This window comes from Balaenoptera musculus, chromosome 18 (genome assembly GCF_009873245.2).
Source record: "Balaenoptera musculus isolate JJ_BM4_2016_0621 chromosome 18, mBalMus1.pri.v3, whole genome shotgun sequence".
NCBI classification, from domain to species: Eukaryota; Metazoa; Chordata; class Mammalia; order Artiodactyla; family Balaenopteridae; genus Balaenoptera; species Balaenoptera musculus.
In genome coordinates, this window is record NC_045802.1 from 3,589,822 (window position 1) to 3,614,882 (window position 25,061).

The 25,061-nt window shown below is 43.5% G+C and overlaps 1 protein-coding gene across 2 annotated transcripts in view; it reads left to right on the top strand.

Annotated features, from left to right (window-relative positions):
• LOC118884388 (phospholipid-transporting ATPase IB) overlaps window positions 1-25,061 on the top strand; it is a 545,038-nt gene that overhangs the window by 75,418 nt on the left and 444,559 nt on the right. For both annotated transcript variants that reach the window (XM_036832038.1, XM_036832037.1), the window contains exon 2: window positions 16,919-17,063. In XM_036832038.1, the coding sequence (XP_036687933.1) occupies window positions 16,963-17,063 (101 nt within the window). In that variant the 5' untranslated portion in view covers window positions 16,919-16,962. The remainder of the gene's footprint in view (window positions 1-16,918; window positions 17,064-25,061) is intronic.

A 25,061-nucleotide genomic window follows, 5' to 3' on the forward strand; every position in this document is an offset into this window, starting at 1 on the left:
TACTCAGCAGAGACCATATAAGAGAGAGAATGTAAATTCTAAAGGGGCCGCAGGAAGGGTTCTGGGGGAGGACTCCTTGGTCTCATGTAATGAGTAAGATTCACGTAGAGAATGGCTGGGTGTGGGGAGAAGCTTTTGGGCAGAGTTGAAGCCAAAGCATGAGGATGCCTGGTGGGTTACTGGGAGATGGAGTGAACTTTATGGGACAAGGTTGTGGATGTGGGCAGCCTGGGGATGAGAACCCAATGACGACTGTTCGCTTAGGGTTAGGGCGAGCTGGCGGTGACGAGGAGCTTGGATTCTGACCTTCTGCCCACTGCAGCAATTATCGTGAACTTGCACAAGTTAACCAACTTGTAGGATTCCTGCCTATGGAGTGAAGTTAATGCCAACCTCCTGGAATTACTGTAAACAAAAGAGAACGTGAATATAAAGCACACTACACGCTCCAATGTCCTGATGGTATTCCTGGTACTTTGGTTTCCCTTGCCTTCTCCTCGCTGCACTGCCTCCTCTGTCCCTTCCCTCCCTTGTCCTCGTGTCCCCACCTGCCATCCTCCCCTCATGACCACGACCCACTCACAGAAGGACAAGCTTTGCCTTTTCTGAAGGCATTCTTCATAACTCTTGTGGCACTTGTAACACAACACAGTGTATTTTCGTGTATCTCACGTTTTACCTACACAGCCCTGACATAAATGAGGGCAGGATTTGCTTTGACTATTTTTATGTGTCTTCTTCTCAGACTGCTGCCTTGCCCACCCCCTGCCCCAAACTAGAGCGTTACTTTATCTTTATTCAGTTTGAAATACTTCCTAATTTTCTTTTTTATTTCTTCTTTTACCCTACAGTTTAGAAGTGTGTTTAATTTTCAAATATTTCAAAATTTTCCAAAGAGCTTTTCATTATTGATTTCTAATTGTGGTCAGAGAACACATTTTACATAATTTCAGTCCTTTTAAATGAGTTGAGACTAGTAGAGTACAAACTGTGGTTTATCTTGTTGAATGGCCCACCGTGTGTTCTTTTGTTGGGTGGAGTGTTCTTTTGTTGGGTGGAGAGTTCTCGAAGAGCCAGCTGTGTCAAGTTGCCTTATAATGATGTTCAAATTGCTATATAGTTGCTTGTTTCACTGTTGATTTTTCTTTCTCCTTGTTGTACCAACTACTGAGAAAGAAGTATTGAAGTCTGCAAGTATAGTTGTGGCTTTGTCTATTTCCACGTACAGATCTGTTAGTTTTCCTCCATGTATCTGTGAGTAGAGGTATAAATGTTTAGTATTAAGTCTTCTTGGTGAATTGAGTCCTTTACCATTATGAAAGATGCCTTTTAACCCTGGTAATATTGCTATGAAATCTCCTTTGTCTGGTGCTGTTATACTCCAGGTTTCTTTTGGTGTTCTGCGTGGCATCTTCCTTTTAACCTATCTATATTTAAGGTGAATTTCTTGTAGACTGACTATAGTTGGAGCTTGCTTTTTAATTCAGTCTGACAGTTGAATGCATTAGAGTACTTGGACTATTTATAATTAACATAGTTATCAGTGTGGTTGGATTTAAATTGATCATCTTTATTTGTTTTCTACTTGTCCAGTCCCTTCTTTGTTCCTTACTTTCCTATTGCCTTTTAAAAAAAATATTAATTGTGTATTTTAGGTATTTTATCTCCACTCTGGGCTTATTAACTGTAGCTCCTTGTTTAATATTTTTAGTGGTTGTTCCAGGATTTCCTGTAGGCATCTTTTGTCACTTTCTACCATCAAATAACAATATAGTATTTTAATGTAAGGATCTTAATACGGTATCATTTATTCACTCCCCTTCTATCCTAATGTAAGAACCTTAATATTATATCTTTTATTCACTCCTCTTCTATCCTTTGCACTATCCATTTTAGTTCTAAGTATAATTCCCACAACACACTATTATATTATCTATTAAATAATTTTTTAAAAATTTGTAAAGGAAATATCTCATTTACCTACATATTTCCAATTTTAGTCATCCCTTGTTTTTTTTGTGTGTGTGTAATCTAAGTTTCTATCTGTATTCTTTTCCTTCGGCCTAAAAAACTTCCTTTAACTTTTCTGGTAGTACATCAATTCTGTCAGCTTTTGCTGGCCTAAAAAAAGTCTTTATTTCACCTTCATTTTTGCAAGATATTATTGCTTGGTATACAATTCTAAATTAACAGTTGGAAAAAACTCTAAAGATGTTGTTCCATTTTCTTCAGATTTGCAAAGCTTCTAATGAGAAGTCTGAAATATTTCTTATCTTTGTTTATTAATATGTAATATGTCTTCTCTTGCTTCTGGTCAGATACTTTTCTTTATTCCAGGTTTTGTCATCTGAATATGTTGTGCCTTGATGTGTTTTTGTTTGTTTATTCTGCTTGGTGTTCATTGAGCTTCTGAACCTTTGGGATTATAGCTTTCATCAAATCTGGAAATACTTTTCCACACTGTATCTTCAAATATTTCTGTCCTTTCCCTCCTCACCCCTTTTTGCCCCTGGGACTCCAACTATTTATACTTTGATATGGTCTCAGGTTACTGATGCTCTGTATTTTCCCATTGCTTCCGTTTGGATAGTTCTGTTGCTGTGTCTTCAAATTCACGAACCCTTTCCTTTGCAGTGCCTGATCTGCTTTTAATCCCACCTAGAATCATTTTCATTTCAGATATTCTAGTTTTCGTCTTTAGAAGTTCCATTTGTTTCTTCTATGTATCTCCCATTTCTTCCTTACTATAGTTTTTCCTCTAAGTTCTTGGATGTACTGAATCTACTTATATCAGTTATTTTAACATCCTTGGCTGGTAATCCTACATATTTCACTTATGACTCTGTTCCCGTTGCTGGGTTTTCTTCTGGATCATCCATTTCATATGGGTTTTTTGTTTATTTGCATGTCTAGTAATTTTGATTGAATGCCATGTGAATTGAGTGCTGGGTTTTGCTAATTCCTATCAGGAGTTTTGGACTTTGTTCCCACTTAGTTACTTGTAGATTAGTTTGATCTTATTGAGGCTAGTTTTTAAGTTTTTATGGATCTATTTTAGCTCCACAGATAAGGCATGATTCCCGATGTAGTCAACTAGGTCTCTCAACTCCGGCTCATAGGAACTCTAACAATTTCCTGGCTTTGTGTGAGCTCTGGAAATCGTTCCTCTGGCAGTTCCCTTGGTCATTATTCTTCCCCTGATGAATTTTGCCATGCATATGTGCAAATTGGAATTTACCCAAAGAGTCGAGGTGACCCTATGCAAATTCCTAGAGCATCTGTTTTGCATAGTCCCACCCTCCTCAGTTCTCTACTCTGTAAATTCTCAGCATTTTGGCCTCATCACCCTGAGATCTCTGTCTCCTCAGTTTGGTGAGACTGCCAGGCTTTTGTTTGGGTTCCCCCTTCATTGCACTTCTGCCCAGAAATTGTTTTCAAGTAGAAAGGTATGATCATTGGGCTCACCTTGTTTGTTTCTCTTCTCTCAAGTTACTTTCCTGCACTGCCTGTTGTTTGATATCAGAAAAAAGTAGTTTCCTAGATTCCAGTTTTCTAATTGTTACAGTGAAAGGACACTTATTTGGACCTCCTTATAAACCTCATGGTCAGAAACAGATCTCAACTGGTGTATTTTAAAGTGTCAGTTTGTGAGATAGGATAATCTCATTTTACTTGATATTTCCTTGGTTATTGATGTGTGCTTTTTTTTTTTTTTTTGTCTTCTTAGTTAGCTTAGGCCTTCTGGGCTTGCTGTGGCATGGTCTGAGGGAGCCAGCTGATTAAATATCCTCTAACTTGGGTTGTTATTACAGCCGTGGAAAGTCACCCCATACCAAAAACTCAGGTGTCATGCTGTGGGTTCAGTTTTCAAAATCTCAATGTAGAGTTTGCAAGGGGGAGAGAAGGGGAAGAGAGATCCTTTTCTGTAAGCAAATACATCTTCATGAACTTGAGGAAGTCCATGAGTTTTAATTGGAGAACTTAGTGGAAGTTTGCAACCTAGCTCAAATGTTAGTCACACAAGAGACAGCTGTCACATGGGGAGAGGAAAAGTACGTGACTGCTGGCATCTCCCACCATCAAGGGCTAAAAGTACAGCAAGAGGATGTTACGTTCTTCAGGTGACATAGAACATCATCCTGATTTTTTTTTTTTCTTCACTAAAATAATTCAATTCTGTTTCGGGGCTTTTTCTCTCTTTATAAACTTAAGACCGGTTTTTAGGTCCACTTGGTTATGATAGTTTTGTGTAAATCAAATATCAATATAGTATGCTTGAAAAATGCGCTATTAAAGATTGATATCCTATTTAAGTTTGTATTAAGTGTGTGGAAGTAATGCACTTGCTATAAAAGCATTATTTATAGGCACAGATGTCTTTAAGATACACTACTGTATGTTGTCTTATACATCTTATATTTTCAGAAAGATCTCAAATATTTAAAACAGCAAAGATCTTTGTTAGCTTGATCAATAGATACTAAATTAAGAATTTAAGGTTGCTTAAAAATGTAGCTCTGATACATTAACTGTTAATTTACCAAAACATAATAGGCAACTTTTGAATTAAAAACTATTTTGCAGAAAGCATCAGGGCCCCTAGGAAAGTGTTATTCAAACTTTTCCTAATGACACAATGGTAATTGTGAGCATGAGTGGCTACTTTGTACTTCCTTAGGACTGTCTTTGTGTCTGGGCATTAGGACAATGCACTCCCTCTAACTTACGTTCTCAGGGGTTGCTGTGCTTGGTCAGCGTGTGTGTGTGTGTGTGATTCTGTGCCCTTCCTTGGGGTGAGCTGTCACTTCTGACCGGTGACTAGTGTGCCTTTACTGTAGCAATCTTTTTTCCTCCCCTTGCCTCTAATCTGAGGTAGAGGTGTATCTAGTTAGTCTTAATAGAAACAGGGATAAACAAATATATGCTCACTTCTAAGGCAGGACTAAAGTTCTCTTACAAGGAAACTCTTTGGATTTTAGTGAAAATCTTTCTTTCATGAACTTGAATTTCTCTACGGGCATTTTTATCCCCAAATTGCAGCTGGATAGGCAGTTTGCCAGCGGGCTAAGTTAGAGCTGGGTGAAGTGTTAGTACTTAGCATTAGGATGTCGTGATTTTAGGTACAAATCGTCTTCCCTATTAAGTTTTCCTTAAGCTGGAATTGAAATTACTTTTCCTTCTTTAGATACAAGCTGCAGGTTTAACTGAAGGGTGGGAAGGGCTGCGGGAGATACTGAGAGGTAAGAAGCAGACAGAGGGTAAGATAATTATCAATTATAACTGCTAACCCAGCACTGTCAAGTAGAAATAAAATGTGAGCATATTTGTACTTTAATAGTATACTTCACTTGACTCAGTATATCCCAAATGTAATCTCAACATAATCATTATAAAAACCGAGACATCTTACATTCTTTTTTTTAATCCAAGTCTTTAAAATCCGGTGTGTGTTTTACACTTGTGTGTGTCTCTCTTCTGACCAGCCATGTTTCAATTGCCCAGTAGTCACATGTGGCCAGTGGCTACCAAGGTGGACAGCACAGTGTTAGACTCTGGTTGTTATCTGATCTGCATTGTTCTTCCATTAAAGGTTTCTACGTGCACACCCAGATTGCAGTAAAAGTAAAGGCATTAAAGGTTTCTACGTGCACACCCAGATTGCAGTAAAAGTAAAGGCATTAAAGGTTTCTACGTGCACACCCAGATTGCAGTAAAAGTAAAGTGTTGAAAGTTTACAATGTTACCAAGTCCAAGCTCCTATTGCTCTGCTCACTGCCCGACAGGCAAACAAATTGAGGGACAAGGTGTCGGGGCAAGGAAGAGCGACTTTATTTGCAAAGCTGCCAGACCGGGAGGATGGTGGACTCGGGTCCCAGAGAACCATCTTGCCTGAGTCAGAATTCAGGCTTCTTCAACCTAAGTGTCCATCGACAGATGAATGGATAAAGAAGATGCGGCACACATATACAATGGAATATTACTCAGCCATAAAAAGAAATGAAATTGAGTTATTTGTAGTGAGGTGGATGGACCTAGAGTCTGTCAGAGAAGTAAGCCAGAAAGAGAAAAACAAATACCGTATGCTAACACATATATATGGAATCTAAAAAAAAAAAAAAAAAAGGTTCTGAAGAACCTAGGGGCAGGACAGGAATAAAGACGCAGATGTAGAGAATGGACTTGAGGACACAGGGAGGATGAAGGGTAAGCTGGGACGAAGTGAGAGAGTGGCACTGACATATATACACTACCAAATGTAAAATAGATAGCTAGTGGGAAGCAGCTGCATAGCACAGGGAGATCAGCTCGGTGCTTTGTGACCACCTAGAGGGGTGGGATAGGGAGGGTGGGAGGGAGATGCAAGAGGATGGAGATATGGGGATGTATGTATATGTATAGCTGATTCACATTGTTATACAGCAGAAACTAACACACCATTGTAAAGCAATTATACTCCAGTAAAGATGTTAAAAAAAAAAAAAAAGTCTTTTTTGATACTAAAAGGGGAGGGAGTAAAGTCGAACATTTCCTGGTTCCCATCAGCCTCCGGAGGGGATGTGTTAATTTCTCCCTCCTGCAATCATTCACAGGTGGGCCTGGTCAGGATGTTCCCTGTGAGCCAAACAAGGGTGTTTTAGCTTCATGCTCATTCCCTGGGGGGCAGGGGTCCCAGAGATGGGCCCTCATGTGTAATTTAAGCTTACAGGCAACATCCCTTTAGTGATGAACTTGTAACAGTATCCAAAGGTTCTTCCTTATTACAACAATACGCGTTGTAATGCACTTGGAAGAGCTATCATGGAATAATCTTTGGGCTTCAGGCAATTCATAACTATACTTACCAGTACTCTGGCCAGGAAGTTTTTACTTCTTTGGGTAATTGACAGGGGTTTTTTATGATGCAATGCCTCACCATGATACAGATTTGGGGGCAACCTTAAAAACCTGGTAAATATTTTTCACCATGAACCGTGACGCCACTGTAGGGAAAGAAGAGTTCGTTGGGTCAGTTAGTACAGTATACCAGTAAATTGTTTTTGTGTGCAAGGAAAATATGGGACTTAACTTAGAATTCTAAGGAAGAGTGGACACAGGGATGGCCCCTTGGAATCTGACACTCAAAGTTGGTGCTTATCAGTGGACTGAGCAGAGGAATTCCTGGTTGGCATATCAAGTAAGTAAATACAGAGAAATTCTTGGGAGAAATGACTCTTGACAAAAAGAGGGTTATGCATGCGTTGAGGAATTATAGTAGCTGATATTTAGATGTTTAATAAGTCTCCTTGTGGTGTTGGAACTTTTTCATTTGACAGTTATAACCATATCAGTTCATAGAATTGTTAATTTATAAAAAAAGAAGTTGTGCTTGTAACATTAGAGTGTCTTTGTGAAGTCTAATACCTCGCAGGAGGGCATATCGGTGTTTGGGGTCAGGAAGATTAAGAGATTGGTTCTGAGGTTTGGAGGTAGGATTATGCCTTTGGATTAGACAGGCTTGAGTTCACTGTAACATCTGGTGTAGTAGCTGTGACGAGATCATTGCATTAACAGTGTCAGCATCAGGTGTGGGAGCCTGCCGCAGAGTTCAGCTTTGTATTCACCGTGAGGCTGAAGTGCTAACCTCAGGGAGTGGCCGCTAGACAGCTGTGTGCACCCACAGCGACGGGGACGGGGAGAGTACAGAATTAGGAGGCACGTTACCTAGAGTGAGGCTCTGTTGATGATCAGCTGTACCTTTCAGGTGGTTCCACCTTACGTTTCCCTCCAGGAATTCTTCTTCAGGGGGCTGGCTTTATTTCTTTCTATCCTCCTATGAAACGTGATTAAGTTTATTTTTAATTTATTTTTTCAAGTGCACATACTGCTTTTTAAAAAAATTTAATTAGTTAATTTGGCTGCGTTGGGTCTTCGTTGCTGCGCACAGGCTTTCTCTAGTTGCGGCGAGCGGGGGCTACGCTTTGTCATGGTGTGCGGGCCTCTCATTGCGGTGGCTTCTCTTGTTGTGGAGCATGGGCTCTAGGCATGCGGGCTCAGTAGTTGCGGCTCGCGGGCTCTAGAGCGCAGGCTCAGTAGTTGTGGCGCACAGGCTTAGTTGCTCCATGGCTTGTGGGATCTTCCGGGACCAGAGCTCAAACCTGTGTCCCCTGCATTGGCAGACAGATTCTTAACCACTGCGCCACCAGGGAAGTCCCCATGATTGTTTAGATCATCGGCTTTTGACTTTGAAACTTCTGCTTAATAGCATTGTTTCTCGAAACTGATTTATTCTTAGAAGGTGATGGTAAAATTCAAAACAGAAAGTAAAAGTCTTTCTTTTGAAAGTTACTTAGGCCAACTAACGTGCCAGCATGCACTAAGCATAGAGATGAAACCTGCATCTCTGCCAGCAAGCGTGACTCACCCGCGTGAGAGCAGGGCAAGTGTGCTGGGCCCTTCTGTGTCTGCTGTCCCGTGTCTGTGGCTGGAACCAATTTCCTGGTGTCAGGAAATTCTGTCCTGCTTGACACCAGGGCAGAATGCGTGTATATGTAGACCCTGAGCTGACGGGAGACCTGGATGAGGTCTAGGGGCCGCAGGTGTGTGTAGGAGGTGCCTTGCTTCCCACTGCGGGTGGGTCTGAAAGGCACTGCTTCCGAGGAGGTCTGAGGCATTGGGAAGGGTTATCCAAGTGGAGAAAGGCCTAGCAGCTGCCTGTGTCGAACTGCAAAGAAACTCAACTTGTAGACGCTGAACTCACTGCTGAGTTCCTCTTCGCCCCATTTTTTTCTACCAGGTGAGCATATGCTCATCCAGTGATTGTTACAGGGATTCTAAGGGTTAATACAGGTAAAATGCTTAGACAGGGCTCAACAAAAGATAGTGGCGCTTTTTATCATAATGATGACCTTGTGACCTGAAAAAGTCGGCTGACCTGGTGACACCGAATTGGTGGAGGGGCCGGAGATCCAGGTTCCTCCATCTGCGTCTCCTTGGCATTGTGGTACCTTTTTAACGATTTTCCATATTTGAAACTTTCTCACTTCTCTGTCTGAGAAGTATCCATCCCAGCAACAGAGGGACTTGCTCCAGAAAATTCACTGGGCTTGTATTTTAAGGCTTAGCCAATCCAGCCCATATAGAAAAATCCTCTGAATTGAATGTTTGAAACATAGCTTTTCTTCTTTGTTTTTAGTTTTGTCTATTAAACGTATTTCCTTAAAAGCACATTTGTCTTCACGTAATTTACATGATGGATTTCAACATATCTAAGGTATAAAATGGGTTTCAAGGAACAGCCCAGTTTGTATTACTGTACTTACTGGAAACGAGGCTTCAGAAGACTATGGCTCACCTTTCACCCACCAGCTGGAGCCGACCAGGTTGTGAATAAAGCATCACTGGCCTGTGTCTCTGTGCTCCCATGGTACCATTCCTGGAAGGCTCTGTGCTTTCTCTGCACATCCAAATCATAGCCATTCTTCTAGGCTACTCTTCGTTGCGGTACGCGGGCTTCTCATTGTGGTGGCTTCTCTTGTTGCGGAGCACGGGCTCTAGGCATGCGGGCTTCAGTAGTTGTGGCTCATGGGCTCAGTAGTTGTGGCACGCGGGCTCTAGAGCACAGGCTCAGTAGTTGTGGCGCACGGGCTTAGTTGCTCCACGGCATGTGGGATCTTCCCGGACCAGGGATCGAACGGTGTCCCCTGCATTGGCAGGTGGATTCTCAACCACTGCACCACCAGGGAAACCCCAAACTCTTCCTTAATGAAATTGCCCTGGTGTTTGGCCCTGTTATGAGCCTGGCAGTCACCTTTGTCCTCTGAATTCCCAGATTTTTGTTCTCTCTTGTTTCTGTTGCCTCGGCTAAAATGTAAGCTTCTGCCTTAAGCTGTGTGCCTTTTCCCTGCCCACTACCCGGCAGCATGCTTTCTGTCTAGGAGGTGCCCCGTAACTTTGGATGAGTTAGCACCCCACAACATTTTAAATCATAGCTGCGCACAGCCTCTTATTTCCCTCCTCATCTCCTCTTTCCCTGAGAAAAGAGAAACCCATCAGTACTTGCAGTAATGAGAGTCCCTGATCCATCCGTGTATTTCCTTTGAATTCACCCACAGATGATGATTCCATCGGATTCACCGACGGTGAAGACGGATCATCGATGCTGTATCTGGGGAGATGTGGTTTGCGCAAAGTGGGGGTCTAGAAAAGGCCTCCAAAGTGTGTCTGTGAAGGCAAGAAGAGTCACGTTTTGCTTTTGTACAGTGTTTTCATTATGTTGATTTGATGAGGGGAGATAATCAGCCCAAGTGCTTTCCTGGCTGCTGGACTGCTCCGTATCTGTGTCCTGAAGGATTAGAAACATCTTTGTAAACGTGGGGTAGAGGCCAGAGTTGAACTTGAAACTCTTTGGGAAGGGGAGTGTGTGTGTGTGTGTGTGTGTGTGTGTGTGTGTGTGTGTGTGTGTGTGTTTGCGCGTGCGCACGCACCCCTGCACATGCACATACCTCTTGTTGCAAAGCTCTGTGATGATTGCACTAGTTTCCTGGAAATCTTTCTGGAGGCAAAAAATAACCTTTATTTACAAGTACATAAAAAAATTAGGAAGATGACATAACCAACTTTAAAAAATTTTTTTAAAAATACTTTATTGAAATATTGTTGATTTATAGTGTGTTAACTTCTGCTGTACAGCAAAGTAACTCAGTTATACGTATATATATATTCTTTTTCACATTCTTTTCCATTATGGTTTATCACAGGATATTGAATATAGTTCCCTGTGCTCTACAGTAGGACCTTGTTTTTTACCTATCCAACTTTTAACTGACGTAGCAAAAGCCCAAACACCTATGTTTCCAGGAATTTTATGTCCTATCTTATTGATAAAGGGGAAATTTAGTCTAATTTCCCCTTGAGGAGGGGGTTGGGATATAGTCAGTTTAACTGTAAAAGAACTTGGTTTAAATGAGGGGTCAGTGAAATCTGGCCTGTGGGCCTGGGGGCTGGAATGGGTTTTACATTTAAGACTTTTGTGTTTAAAAAAAAAAAATGAGACTGAGGCCACATGTGGCCCAAAGCCTAAAATATTTACTACCTGACCCTTCGCAGAAAAAGTTTGCCAACCCTTGATTTCTGTAATTGATTTGTTTTGCGGATGAAAAAATCAAGGCTCAGGTGGCCTGAGCTCATAGGGCAGCTGGTTCCAGTGGAAGGAGAATTGGGTGAGAATCACCCAGCTTTCCTCGGACCTAATACACTTTTGTGATTGTTAACAGTTTCCCTTTTGACTCCGTCATCCTAGAATTCAGTGATGTCTGCAGTGCGATTCTAATACTAACTACCCAGAATTAGTCAAACTTCACAGGTCTAGGACACAATTCTTTGTAAGTCTGTCCTCATTCAGACCCCAGCTGCAAGGTCTGGGGTCCCCGGACCACCTGCGCTTCTTAGCAACTGGCTACAAATTCAGGGTTCCCATTGACCCTGTAGTTTCAGTAATAACTAGAATAACTCAGAACGCTCAGGAAAGAGTGCCAAACTTATGATTATAGTTTTATCAGAAAGGGTACAAATCAGGAGCAGCCCAAAGAGACAGAGCGAGGTTTGGCAGGGTCTCCGTGGGAAGCTTCCTCAGGACATGTCACCTGAGCTTTGGCGTCCATAGTTTTGTTGGGGTTTCATTACATGGGTGTTATTACTTGTCTACATGTTGAACTTTCACCAGAGAGAACTTTCTACCTGAGAAACTTTCCTGCCTAACAGGGCGACCTTTGTTTTCCAGATGTTTCCTCCGCCCTCCCATGAAAGCTCCTCCTTTCTGTGTGTCCTGACCCCTCCCACTCTCTTTAGCTCAGGATGTGTTACAAGCTGCAATTTTCTGGCCACCTTTTTTTTTTTTTTAACATCTTTATTGGAGTATAATTGCTTTACAGTGGTGTGTTAGTTTCTGCTGTATAACACAGTGAATCAGCTATATGTATACATATTATCCCCATATCTCCGCCCTCTTGCGTCTCCCTCCCACCCTCCCTATCCCACCCCTCTAGGGGGTCACAAAGCACCGAGCTGATCTCCCTGTGCTATGCGGCTGCTTCCCACTAGCTATCTATTTTACATTTGGTAGTGTATATATGTCAATGCTACTCTCTCACTTCGTCCCAGCTTACCCTTCCCCTTCCCGTGTCCTCAAGTCCATTCTTTACGTCTGCGTCTTTATTCCTGTCCTGCCCCTAGGTTTTTCAGAACCATTTTTTTTTTTTAGATTCCATATATATGGTGTTTGTTAGCATACGGTGTTTGTTTTTCTCTTTCTGACTTACTTCACTCTGTATAACAGACTCTGGGTCCATCCACCTCACTACAAATAACTCAATTTCATTTCTTTTTATGGCTGAGTAATATTCCATTGTATATATGTGCCACATCTTCTTTATCCGTTCATCTGTCAGTGGACACTTAGGGTCCCGCGTTTTTATGGGATTCCTGTATATAGGTCTCCAGTCCCCATGTCTCCCTCCTGCACCCCCAGTCAGGAGGTCAGGCTGATGTCAACTGGCTCAACCCCCAACTCTGCAGTCGTATGATTTTTCTGGAAGGTCAGCCCCCATTCTAAGACTGTCCAGGGTCCACTATGAGTCACCTCATTGGCATAAACGCAGGTTGCTCAGAAGGGCCCACAGACACTCCTGTTACTTGGAAAATTCCAAGGGGCCAGAGGCCACTCCCCCAGGAAGCCAGGACTAAGACCTGCCAAATTCTTTATTCTGAGACAATGTCCGAGGTCTGACTCTTTCCACAGAGCTGGTTACAGAGGTGCTGCCGAAAGGCTTCTCACTTTAATAGGCTTCTGACTTAGGAAGACTAGAATATTTCTTTCCCAAGAATTTCTTCTGTGAGAGAGTAAAACTCCTTTGCAAGTGAAAGGGCAGAACAATTTTCCTTCTACCCATCTAGGTTCTTCAGCTGGTCTAATAATCAAGTTGGCATAAGACAGCTTAACAGAAAAACAAATCATCTCCCCGGGTCCCATGTCAAAGTTTCCAGAAGGCAGACCCTTAGTGGCCCAACGTGGACCAAGTAACCATCCCTGGTGGGAAGGATGAAGGGGATTGCAAGGTACAGACCTGCCCGCTGGGCTCCGGGAGGAGAGGGGTCAGGTTACCAGACCAGGGAGCCGTCCTTGGCTCCGGGCTGGGCGGGGTGGGCCTCTTCAGAAGGCACACACTACGTCAGCCCTTTGTGTATCCAGTTGACATGTACTTACAGGCCGCCTCCTGTGTGCTGGGCATTACTCAGGATGCTGGGGGTGGAGCCGAGAAATAGACAAAACCCCTGCCCGCGTCGTCTTGGCCGACAGCTTTTCGGTCTGTGTTGCACTGTGCTTATCTGTGTCTATTCTTTCCTTTTACTTCGGCTTCTTTCTCAGTAGATGTTTCCTGACTTGTCTCTGTCTGCTGACACCGGGCTTATGTACGTGGGGGAGTTGTAAACATACACTCTGATTTTGTGCGGTGGTATTTTCAAAGTGCGTTAACTCAGGATTCATCTCATGAGTCTGAATTTGAAACCTTAGTCATAAAGTGCTTTGCTATATAAGGTACAGTATTTTCCTTAGGCAAGACATTTTCCAGAAATTGTGTTATTTTGAAAATATTAACGTTTTTCTCCAAAGGAGGATTGGGTCAAGATGAGGCCACTGAGGCAGAAGAAAGTTATCTGAGTCTTGGGGGTGGGGTGAGGGAGACTATATTTCTACTTAAAATAAAATTCCAGATTTGGCCCTACTGTCGTATAGAAAGACGAGCTGGCCTGGTGCATGCTACGTACTTGGGACATATTTCACTTAGTACTGTTATCACTAATTGTTTGTGTCAATAATTTTTTTACCCTAATATTTATTATCCAACATTGAAATTCTTGTTTGGGCAAACTTGTTTCCATCCTTATTTCTGTCAGTGATGCTTTTTTTTGGCCCCAGTCTCCTCTTCAAATCCCAATCATCCAATGCTTCTTCTTTTTTCTGCTCCATATATTTCATCCAAAAGAAGTCGTGCAGAATTTTCTTTTGAGATGTTTCTCATGTCCATCTTTTTTCCCATTCTCCATTTAATTCATGCTTTCATCCTCTTGCTTCTAGAGTGTAGAGTTAATTTCCTGCCTTACCTCCAAATTCTCCCCTTTTTCTGCTTTTGCTTGTTAAGTCACTGCCAGGTGCATTTCTCTCCTGCTTAGAAACCTTCTGTGGTTCATCTGACCTTCAGGATGAAGTTCAAGTTTCTTCCCCTAGCATTTAAATCATCCACAGTCTGGCCACAGACTATTTTTTTCTGAGCTTCCTTTCTGTCTTCCAATTTGCATCCTCAGTGCTGGTTTTTGTTTTTTCCAATTGGTCCCCAGTGCATTTTGTCTACTGGGTCTTTGTCTAAGTTCTTCTTGTCCTTCCCCACGATGTTCTCCCCTCTCTGACTGTAAACCTGACCCAGACGTTAAGACTCCGAGGTCTGCCCTCACACTCTGTTCTGACCAGCTCCCCACCCTTGGCACAGAGAGGCTGCTGACCTCTGACCCTATTCGCACCTTCAAGCCCCCTCTTGGTCACTTGGTCGTAGATGCTGGTGCACTGGTAACCGTGGTTGTACTGGTTAACATTTTTGAGAGCGGGAGCCAGCTCTTTTTTGTTTGTGTTCTCGGCTGCCTCTTACAAGGGATTCTCAGTTATGACTGCCCATTTGTGTCCCTCGAGGAGCTTTAAAAAGAAAAGAGTCAGAATTGGTCAAGGGGGCTTCCCTGGTGGCGCAGTGGTTGAGAATCTGCCTGCCAGTGCAGGGGACACGGGTTCGAGCCCTGGTCTGGGAAGATCCCACATGCCACGGAGCAACTGGGCCCGTGAGCCACAATTACTGAGCCTGCGCGTCTGGAGCCTGTGCTCCGCAACAAGAGAGGCCGCGACGGTGAGAGGCCCGCGCACCGCGATGAAGAGTGGTCCCCACTTGCCGCAACTAGAGAAAGCCCTCGCACAGAAACGAAGACTCAACACAGTCATAAATAAATAAATAAAAGAACGTGAATTTCTAAAAAAAAAAAGAATTGGTCAAGGTTGGGTCCAGGAACTAGTTAATTCTGAGTGCTTTCTCGGTGATGATGTGCAGCCAGGGTTGAGAGCCACTGAGCAAAGACCACCTGGCAGTGAACCGTTTTGCCCACAGTAGGGTCACAGGTCTGAGCCCTCGGTGCAAATCACTGCATCCCTGCCTGGAGGATTCAAGTAGACCTTTTATAAGACTGAAGTAAAACGGACTTATTCAGCCAGCAAATATGAGTGCCCGCCGTGTACCAGGCACTGTTCTGGGCGCTAAGGTCACTGCATTGAACAGAACATGTCTCTACTGCCCTGGAGCTTTTGCTCTTGGACTTCCGAAGACAGACCATAAATAGTGTCAGGTAATGATGATAAGGCTGTGGAGGAGGACAAAGTGGGACGTCGGCCTTAAATCAGCAGATGCTTTGAAACCAGCCTACTCTGGCGGCTCCCGGGCCAGCCAGTCTCGGAGGACCTGCTGCCGTCTGCTGCCCCTGTGGATAAGCGGAGGCAGAGGAGAGGGACCCCGGAGAGCGGGGGCTGGAGGGCAGGGTCTGAGGCTCGGGTCCTGTACTGAGACCACAGCAGCTCTCAATACCCAGTTTTACATTTGGGTGTCCTCTTCTTAGGATGAGGATTATAATAGGATTCTAACCACTTTAAAAAAGATGACATACTTCCACAGCCAAAGCTGTCTCTTTCAAAATGTTTCTGAACATGCTTTGTAGCTATGAAGTGGCTGTTTACTGAAGTGAGATGCCCGTTTCCGAAGTTACGTGCAACACCTGTTTCTTTTATAGGTGGAAAGTGTGGCAGGTATTAGGGCAGATGCAATTTAAGGAAAAGCAGAGAAGACTCTGTCATCTGTAGGGCACTTATTTTTCTGTGGGCCTTGACGTCAGGGCCCCGCCCCCCTAAGGTCAAATCGCGAGGTGGGTGGCCCCGTCCAGCGAGGGACCCTGTCTTGTATTTGGAGGTGTGGTGTGTGTGTGTATGTGGAGGGGTGCACACCTGGGCAGACATATTGGGTGTGTCATCGTTGTCCTTGCCGACCCCTCCTCAAGGGAAGGTTATGGGGAGCTTTAGCCCAAGAGAGGCTCGGCTCTAGGACTGAAATCGCATCTTAAGGAGATAGACTGGCTTGGGTCTTAACCACAGAAGCCCTGGATGAAGGCTCAGGTCGCGCCCGCGAGCGGGGATGGGCGGGATTCTGCTCTCAGGTCGCCAGGCGCGTCGGGGGAGAAAAGCTGCTGGTTTGTTCCAGAAACCAGGGAACCAGCCCTCTGCACGGAGGGTCTGGAATTTCATTCTGGGGCACAGAGGTGTCTTCCACCATCCTCTCTGGCGGCCGAATGCAGGGCACACCCCCTTGCTGTGTCTCTCCGTTCCTCAGCGCAAAGAAGCAGGGAAAGCTTAGCTCCGGAATTCAGTCCCTGGGCCTGGAGGGGGAGCTCGGCCCGGGGAGGGGAGGCTCTGGCCTCTGCTCCCCGCGTCCGCTCGGCCCACGTGGCCCTACCTGCAGGGAGGCGCCCTTCGCTACCCCCGCGGGGCCTGCGCTCCCCGCGCCCAGGCCCGGCTGGCCAGGAAGGGGGGGGAGGGGCGAGGTGCGGGAGGGGCGAGGTTCCCACCCCCGGGACAGGCTCCTCCGCGCTGGGGACCACGCGGGCGGGGCGGGGCGGGGCGGGGCGGGGCGGGGTGGGGCGGAGCCGACAAGCTGCGCGCGTCTCCAGCGGCCGCCGAGGTGCAGCTGCGGCGCGTCGCCCGGAGCATCCTTTCCAGCTGGTCCCCGCCCGCCCGTGCAGCTGCCTGTGCCGGGCGTGACTTCTTTGTGTTCTGCTTTCTGACCGCGCCTCTCCTCCGCAGGACCTGTTCGTTCTTCTTCGGGCTACAAGAAGGCAGATGATGAGATGTCCCGGGCCACGTCTGTTGGGGACCTGCTGGACGCACCAGCCCGCACCATTTACCTCAACCAACCGCATCTCAACAAATTCCGTGACAACCAGATCAGGTAGGAGGCGGCAGCCGAGAGTCGCAGGAAGCGGTTAATTCAGAGCTGGGATGGGGCTCGGCTTCCTCTCCTGGGCTTTTCCACGCACCTGGCCAGCCCCCTGCCCCTCTCTGCTGTCGCCAGCCCCCTCCCCTCCCCTCCCCCTCAAGCCTGGCAGTCTACACCCGCGTTTCCAATCGGGTCATGGGAATATAGCTCGTACCTTTCTCTCCTTTGCGTTGGTTCTGTGCTCAGGCTGGCTGTGAGCCCGGAGGACCTTTTCAGGCTTCCGTCCCTGGCAAAAATGAGGTTTCTTGTCTCTGCATCCCTGAGTGCCCTTCTAAGAATTCCCCAGTCCTGTTTTAAGCTAACTGATAGCTCTCCTTAACGAGTTACCGACTGTAATGTGGAGAAGCGCTTTATAATGGGATCCCTCCGATCACAAGAACTCGCATTCAGCTCTCAATGCCCAGGATATTTGTTAAGAGGGCTTTTATTCGCTGGGAAACTTTGCCCAGAGTTAGCGGGAAGATGGATGGACGCTAACATTTAAATGTCTGCTTTTTGCCGGCCACTCTCTTGGATGCTTTAGCTACACTGGCTTTATAAAACCTCAGAACCTCTTGAAGAAGGCAGTCTTACCTTCAGACGAGGAGACTGACAGAGAAGGATGTTGAATATGGCCATTTAGCTACTAAATGGCATAGCTGGAAATAGAACCTAGCCTGCCTGACTACTAAACCCAAAGTCTTTCTGCTGTGCAAAGCTAGATCTTTTAGGCATGTGAGTTAGCATGTTTGCAAATTTCATTAAACTTTCAGGCTTAGACAACTTTATCTCTGGGAGTGACTTCAGAGGATGTAGTTCTGTGAGTGGCTCAGAACACCATGCTCAGGTGTAGAGAAGGTAAGTGATTGGTCAGGTTACATACAGATTATTGACAAACCTGAATTCCAGGCCAGGGCTCCTTTGTGAAAGCGCCGACTAAAGCTTTGTTATGTGTTAAGTGTTCCTCTGCAGCCTTAGCACTTGAGCTTAGCCTGACATCTTTATTCAGAAAGGCCTGGCTGTTGGACATTATTGTAGCTTGATAGGATTTGGGATAAAATAATGGTGCATATACTATGCAGAAGTGACACTTTCATTTATTAAAAGAGTGTTAGATTATCCTGGCTCTATTTTGGGTTTTAAGAATGACCGTTGGGGGCCTATTTAATACTTAAGCGTGTAGCTTGGAAGAATAGCTGAGACCGAATTCAAGGATGAGTGGGCTTGGTTTAAGATACAGAGCCTCAAGCATGAGTTCCCGCTTCACCCACTAGGATAACTCTAATCAAAAAGACAGTAGCAGGTGTTGGCGAGGATGTGGAGGAATGGGAACCATCCTGCATTGCTGATGGGAATGAAAAATGGTGTAGCTGCTTTGGAAAACAGTTTGGCAGTTTCTTAAAAGGTTAAATGTAAAGTTACATATGATCCAGCAATTCAAGGTGTATATACCCAAGAGAAATGAAGACGTATGTCCGCATAAAAACTGGTATAAAAGTCCCTAGCAGTGTTATGATAGTAGGCAAAAGTGGAAACAGTCCAAATGTCTGTCGACTGACAAATGAGTAAATAAACTGTGGTACATCCATACAGTGGAATATCATTTGGCCACAAAAAAGAATGCAATTCTGCAACATGAATTAACTTTGAACACATTATGCTAGGAGAAGCCAGTAATAGGCCTCCTGTATGATTGTATTTATATGAAATACCCAGAAGAGGCAAATCCATGGAGACATAAGATTAGTGGCTTCTAGGGCTGAGGAGTAGGTTGGGAAAAGAGGAATGACTGTAATGTACACGGGGTTTCATTGGGGTGATGGATACACAACTCTGTGAAATATACTTAAACCATCTGCAATCCAGCACTGACATTATAGTTCCATTTCCTTAGACTTTCTCATGTCTGACCTTAAGATATTTTCAAGTAGTGTTTTTGCTTAGTTCCTATTAATTTCGGTATCCATTTGTGCATGCTTAAAGCTGGGAGAATGAAATAGGGGTCTTTGTTTTTTGTCTGAATTCTCTAGTTCCCATGGAAGGTGAAGATTTTTAAAAGCCTTGGCAGTGGGGCCTCACAACCTATTCTGTAATTAAGACTCACATTGACTTAAAAATTTTTTTAATTAATTAATTTTTTATTGGAGTGTAGTTTATGTACAATGTTGTGTTAGTTTCCGGTGTACAGCAAAGTGATTCAGTTATACACACATATATACATAAATCCTTTTTCAAACTCTTTTCTTTTATAGGTTATTACAAGATATTGAATATAGTTCCCTGTGCTGTACAGTAGGTCCTTGTTGGATCTGTTTTATATATAGTAGTGTATAAAACACTACTAATTTATCCCTCCCCCCACCCCTCCCTTTTGGTAACCATAAGTTTGTTCTCTATGTCTGAAGACTCACATTGACTTTTGAAACTGATTTTTATTATTAATCAAAGAGATTTCCAGCGGCTGCCTGTTACACAGTTTCATTTGTGCTTTTTTGGGGGTGGGGAGGGCTAAGTGGGAGTATACCGTGGGTTGGCTAGGAGTAAAGTAGGTAGACACAAACCATTCCATTTAAAGCCTTGTATGTGAGTGTATAATTGAATTAGTTAAATATGTTAAATCTTACAATTCATACAGTTTCTGAGTTCATGGCTTATACTGTGAGCATAGGTTTCAGAATATACTGAATAGGCTCTAAGAAATTAAAGTATGGTGCCTGCTGTTCTAGAAAATGGTCTTCCAATATTCACTTTACCTCCACTGTATATTTAATTAGGAATTACTAATGGTAATGTGACTCGTAGTTCATTAAAGAATTGATTTTAAAGCTTCTTGGCTCATAGTTTAAGGATTTTACAAAATGTTGGACAATATTGTTTCAGTACTTGAATATCGCTGAAATCGTTTTATAAAATATTGACTTTTTAAAAAAATAAGGCTTTTTGTCTTGGTCATGACTGTTTGTTGAAAGTTGATAAAGCTTCTCAAAGGAATATTTTCATCAAAGGGAGTTGATAAAGGATTTATTTTTCTTAATATAGTTTTTCTTGTGAAAACATTAATGGTTTTTCCTGGAAGCTGGGGCATGGAGTGTTGATCCCAGATAGCTTGCGTCTAAGCTGAGGCTTTTGAAAAGAAGGGACCACATGGGACAGATGGGGCTCATGCTGATCTGTGGAGTGGGGGGTGTCTGGTGTATCTGACGCCCTGCACCTCCGTAGCCTGGCCCTCCCTGGAACCGAGCTCTCGCACTTACCTTCCCCACCCGAAGCCCTCTCTGGCTTGGAAGCTCATGATGGTGGCAGTTGCTCTGTGACTGCCTTCATGGGCAACTGGTGTTTTGACTTCACGTAAGGGATTGGAGTTTGCCAAGGCGGGATGTGGTGGCTGGGTGTTTGGGGAGGTTGGTGAGGGCCAGCAGCATGGTACAATTCAGGGCAGCGATGGATGGTCCGGGGTTAACGTTTGGACTGTTGTGTCCATCCAAGAAGGAGGCTCCACCAGGCGAGTGGGAGTGAGAAGGTCACTGCCGGGGTTGACTGTGGCTTTGGCAGCTCCAGGGGAATGCCAGACATGGTGACTCAAATTCCAAGCAATTCCTTGAAATTCTGGGAGGGTTTGTGCCATGTCAATGGATGTCTCTCTAAACCTTGTTCTTAACACTGCAGATAACACCAGCGTTTGATCTGAAGCTGTGGTATGTTGAAGTTTTCCATTATGGAAGCCAATGAATTTGGATTATCATAATCATAGAGAAATAGAACATGGTCTTTTTCTCCTAGGCATTGATCTTCTAGGACCTTAACTGTGAAGACAGTAACTGTCTTCAATCATCCAGCAATGAGTAGATTTTACAGTGTAATTATTACATCTACACATGAAAGATTGTATATATGTCTACTTGACAAGATTCCTTTTTTATCAAGTGTACAATCACATCTCCTTTAAAATTTAACAGTTTTATTGAGAAATAATTCACATACCATATAATTCACCCATCTAAAGGATACAGTTCAGCGGCTTTTAGTATATTCAAGGTTGTTCTAAAGTTGTGGTGATGGTTGTACATTTTATCACTTCCAGAAGAAACTCTGTACCCCTTAGCTGACATCTCCCCATCCCCTCCTCCCTGGCCTGAAGCAACCACTAATCTACTTTCTATCTCTGTAGATTTTCCTGTTTTGGACGTATGAATGATACCATTTCCCTTTAAGCATTTTAAGTTAAATATTAAAAGCTTAGAGAAAGCTTGCTATTTAGTGGAACCTGGTGGCGAATAATTAATTTTGTGTATCTAAATCTTAAAAAATGTTTCAAGTTATACAATTTTTCTTCCGGAAAATACCTTGAAATGATTTCCTGATCAAAGGAATGGGCAATATTTATGTCATCAAGATCAGGCAAGTGCAGTCTTTTTATGTGACTGTCGAGCATGCCATTTAAAACAGTGAGTTTCAAGGCTGTCAAACGGTTTTCTCCAGTATTTGAAATGAGGCCTTCAAAGCAAGTTAGGAATGTTTACAGACACTCAGCTTTGAATGAGTCATTCGTTTCAGGTGGGAGTTTAAGCTGGCGAAAATCTTCATTAAAGCAATAACTCGAGCTTTGTCAAGCTATTGCATTGCTTAAAGTTGGTTTGCCTTAAGAGAAAATTACTTCATATGAATATTTTGCTGATTTTGTCAGGATAAGTTTGGAATAGAATTTCGCCTTTATAGAAAGGAGAATTGAGCACTGGGTGGTAGGTTTAATAGCATCACGGTTTCATAATATTAGGCTGGGATCCTGATGCCTAAGAAGATATTTTTCTTTTAAGGAGTGAAGAGAACAAAATCATCTTCAAAAGCAGTTTGTACCCGAATAGCCGTGGTGAATGTTGTATATGGTACCAGATCTAAGATCATGGAGGCGGCTGCGAGGATGAGCGATTCTGTCTAAACGGCTAAAGCTGCAGAATTTAGGTAGGATCTGGTCATCACACTTAAGGTGCTTATAGTTTAACAGAGAAACCATACCAAGATACTGGTAACAATCGTAACTTCCTTTTGATTCACGTACACATCGTTGTATTAAAAACCAAGGTTTATAGATCTCCTGTGAGACAGTCATCCTTGTCAAGTTTGGCAAAGGTAAAGGTATATAAAATCCTTATCAGGAATAGTTGATTATGTTGAAAGCATTCCATTTAAAACGGCCTCAAGATTTTCTTCCATTTATGCTGTTTTTTATTGATCTGTTTATATTTTGAATAAAACTTGTATGTTCTTAAGGCATACAACATGATGGTTTGATACACATAGCGAAATACTACAGTCAAGCTAATTAACATATAATCTCTTCACATAGTTAGCATTAGCTGTTTTTAATTTCTAGGCATATACTTGGTTAATCTCCAAACCAAGCACTTCTATCCTATATTTTCTGAACATGAATGTCACAGCACATCAAGAATCCTTACTTTTATACATGCCAGTAGCAAGTAAGGCCATAGAAGATGCTTGTAATTAGAACGCTTATCAGGTTTGCACCGCTGGAGGCACCTTTTGAGGCATTCTGCAGATAAAAGCCTTCAAATCGGGGGCCTTTGGCACTGTTTATTTCAGGTAGCTATGAAACGCTTGAGCTTTCTTGAAATGTAGTATTTTTAGAAACAAAAGCATGTCAGCCTTGAGCCAGTTTTGTATTTGATGTTTCTAAGGAAACAGCAAATGTCTAGGAGAACCGACTTGGACGGGTGATTGCTTTATCAAGTTGACCCTTGTATGGGTAGATCTGGTGCAGATTTTGAATTTGACTAAAGAAATGTCTGTGCCATTCCCATTTATAAAAACAGGCAAAGGTGTTAGGTTTGAGTTCTAGCCAGTCACTTATTTTCCCCTCCCTTAGTCCCAGATTCTGTTTAACTCTTACTGTCTGTCTTCTGTGAACTTGAGCGCTTCTGACTCTTACTGATAAAAAGAATTAAGCATCAGGATTTGTGAAAAACACAAGTTAAAATTAACCAGAATTGGAGACGACTAGGGCGATGTGACAGCTACACGCAGTATCAGTTCTAAATCAGATCTTGGAACAGAAAAGGTACATTGGAGGAAACACTGAACTTATTTTTTAAATTGAAGTATAGTTGATTTACAATGTTGTGTTAATTTCTGCTGTCCAGCAAAGTGATTCAGTTATACACATATATACGTTCTTTTTCATATTCTTTTCCATGATGGTTATTGAATATAATTCCCTGTGCTATACATACAGTAGGACCTTGTTGTTTATCCATTCTCTACATAATAGTTTGCATCTGCTGATCCCAAACTCCCAATCCATCCCTCCGCCACCCCCCTCCCCCTTGGCAACCACAAGTCTGTTCTATATGTCTGTGAGTCTGCTTCTGTTTTGTAGATAAGTTCGTTTGTGTCATATTTTAGATTCCACATATAAGTGATATCATGATATTTGTCTTTCTCTTTCTGACTGACTTCACTTAGTATGATAGTGTCTACTTGCAACTGTGTTGCTGCAAATGGCATTATTTTGTTCTTTTTCATGGCTGAGTAGCATTCCACTGTATATATGTAACACTGGTGAACTTTGAACTCTGTAGTTGGGGTAGTATTGTGCCAATGTCATTAAATTAGTTTTGATCATGATTCTAAGGTGATAGGAGATACTGACTTTGTGGGGGGCCTGGGTGAAGGTTTATGGCAACTCTGTACTATGTTTGCGACTCTTCTGTGAGCATCAACTTATCTCAAAGTAAAAATACACTAAAAACCAGAAGTATCTAGGAGAGTAGGAGCTAAATGCTCAACTCTTGTCTTTCTGTTGGATGCTTTGGGCAGTGTTGGGTCCTTACTGGGGACAGATGTGTGTTTGAAGGGGGGGTGGTCAGGGGAGCCTGGACCAGTATCTTCACATATCCACGGTGCCTATCAGATGGGCATACAGCATCCCTTAGCTGGCAACTCTAGGGTCTGTTTGCAAACGTCCGATCTAGTTGTGTCAAAGTTGAAAAAGTAGAACCGTGGGCTGCAGAAAATTCTGCCATCAGTGTTCAGTCATGTGAGCTTTTGTGTAGTTATCTAGAAAGTAGCATCTAAGTGTTCATTCTGCTACTTCTGGCTGAGTCACTCAACAGACAGCAGAAGCTTACTCAGAAATGCTAATCAGCAACCCTTTCAAGAGGGACAATGCTTAGAGAGAACAAAAGGGGAGGTCTGACCATTGTTGGGAGGGAGGGAGGTTTTACAAAGAAATTTCCTGAAATCCATGAGGTTGGCTTTGATCATCTAAATGCTGATCTGCCCTTTTCTCCTAAATGAACGCCAGCTCTTCACAACTCACACTGTAGGCTTTTAGATACCCTTACCTATTTTTTTAATTAGATGTAGTTAGGAAAGGATTTGGGGTTGAGTTTGGGATGTTGTGATTGGTCCTTCAGAGGGATTATTCTCTGTATCTTCAGTATTTGTCCTCCATAGGCTCCTGGAGAGGTTTGGCTGGCTGGGGCTTTCAGACCTGCCTGAGACAAGCTGACAGCTGGGGAGAGGACCTCGCTCTGTCACATAAGCTCTACAGCCACATCAGTGGTCTCCAGACTTTTTTGATCACATGTCCCATCAGTAAAACTTTTTACCGTGAACCTGGAATATATATCTATTTAACTATCATTATCTGAAGACCCAATACGTATTTACCAAGATTCTCAGTTAAGAATTATGGATGTTGGGCTTCCCTGGTGGCACAGTGGTTTACATCCTGCCTGCTAATGCAGGGAACATGGGTTCGAGCCCTGGTCTGGGAGGATCCCACATGCCGCGGAGCAACTGGGCCCGTGAGCCACAATTACTGAGCCTGCGCGTCTGGAGCCTGTGCTCCGCAACAAGAGAGGCCACGATAATGAGAGGCCCGCGCACCGCGATGAAGAGGGGCCCTGGCTCGCCGCAACTGGTGAAAGCCCTCGCACAGAAACTAAGACC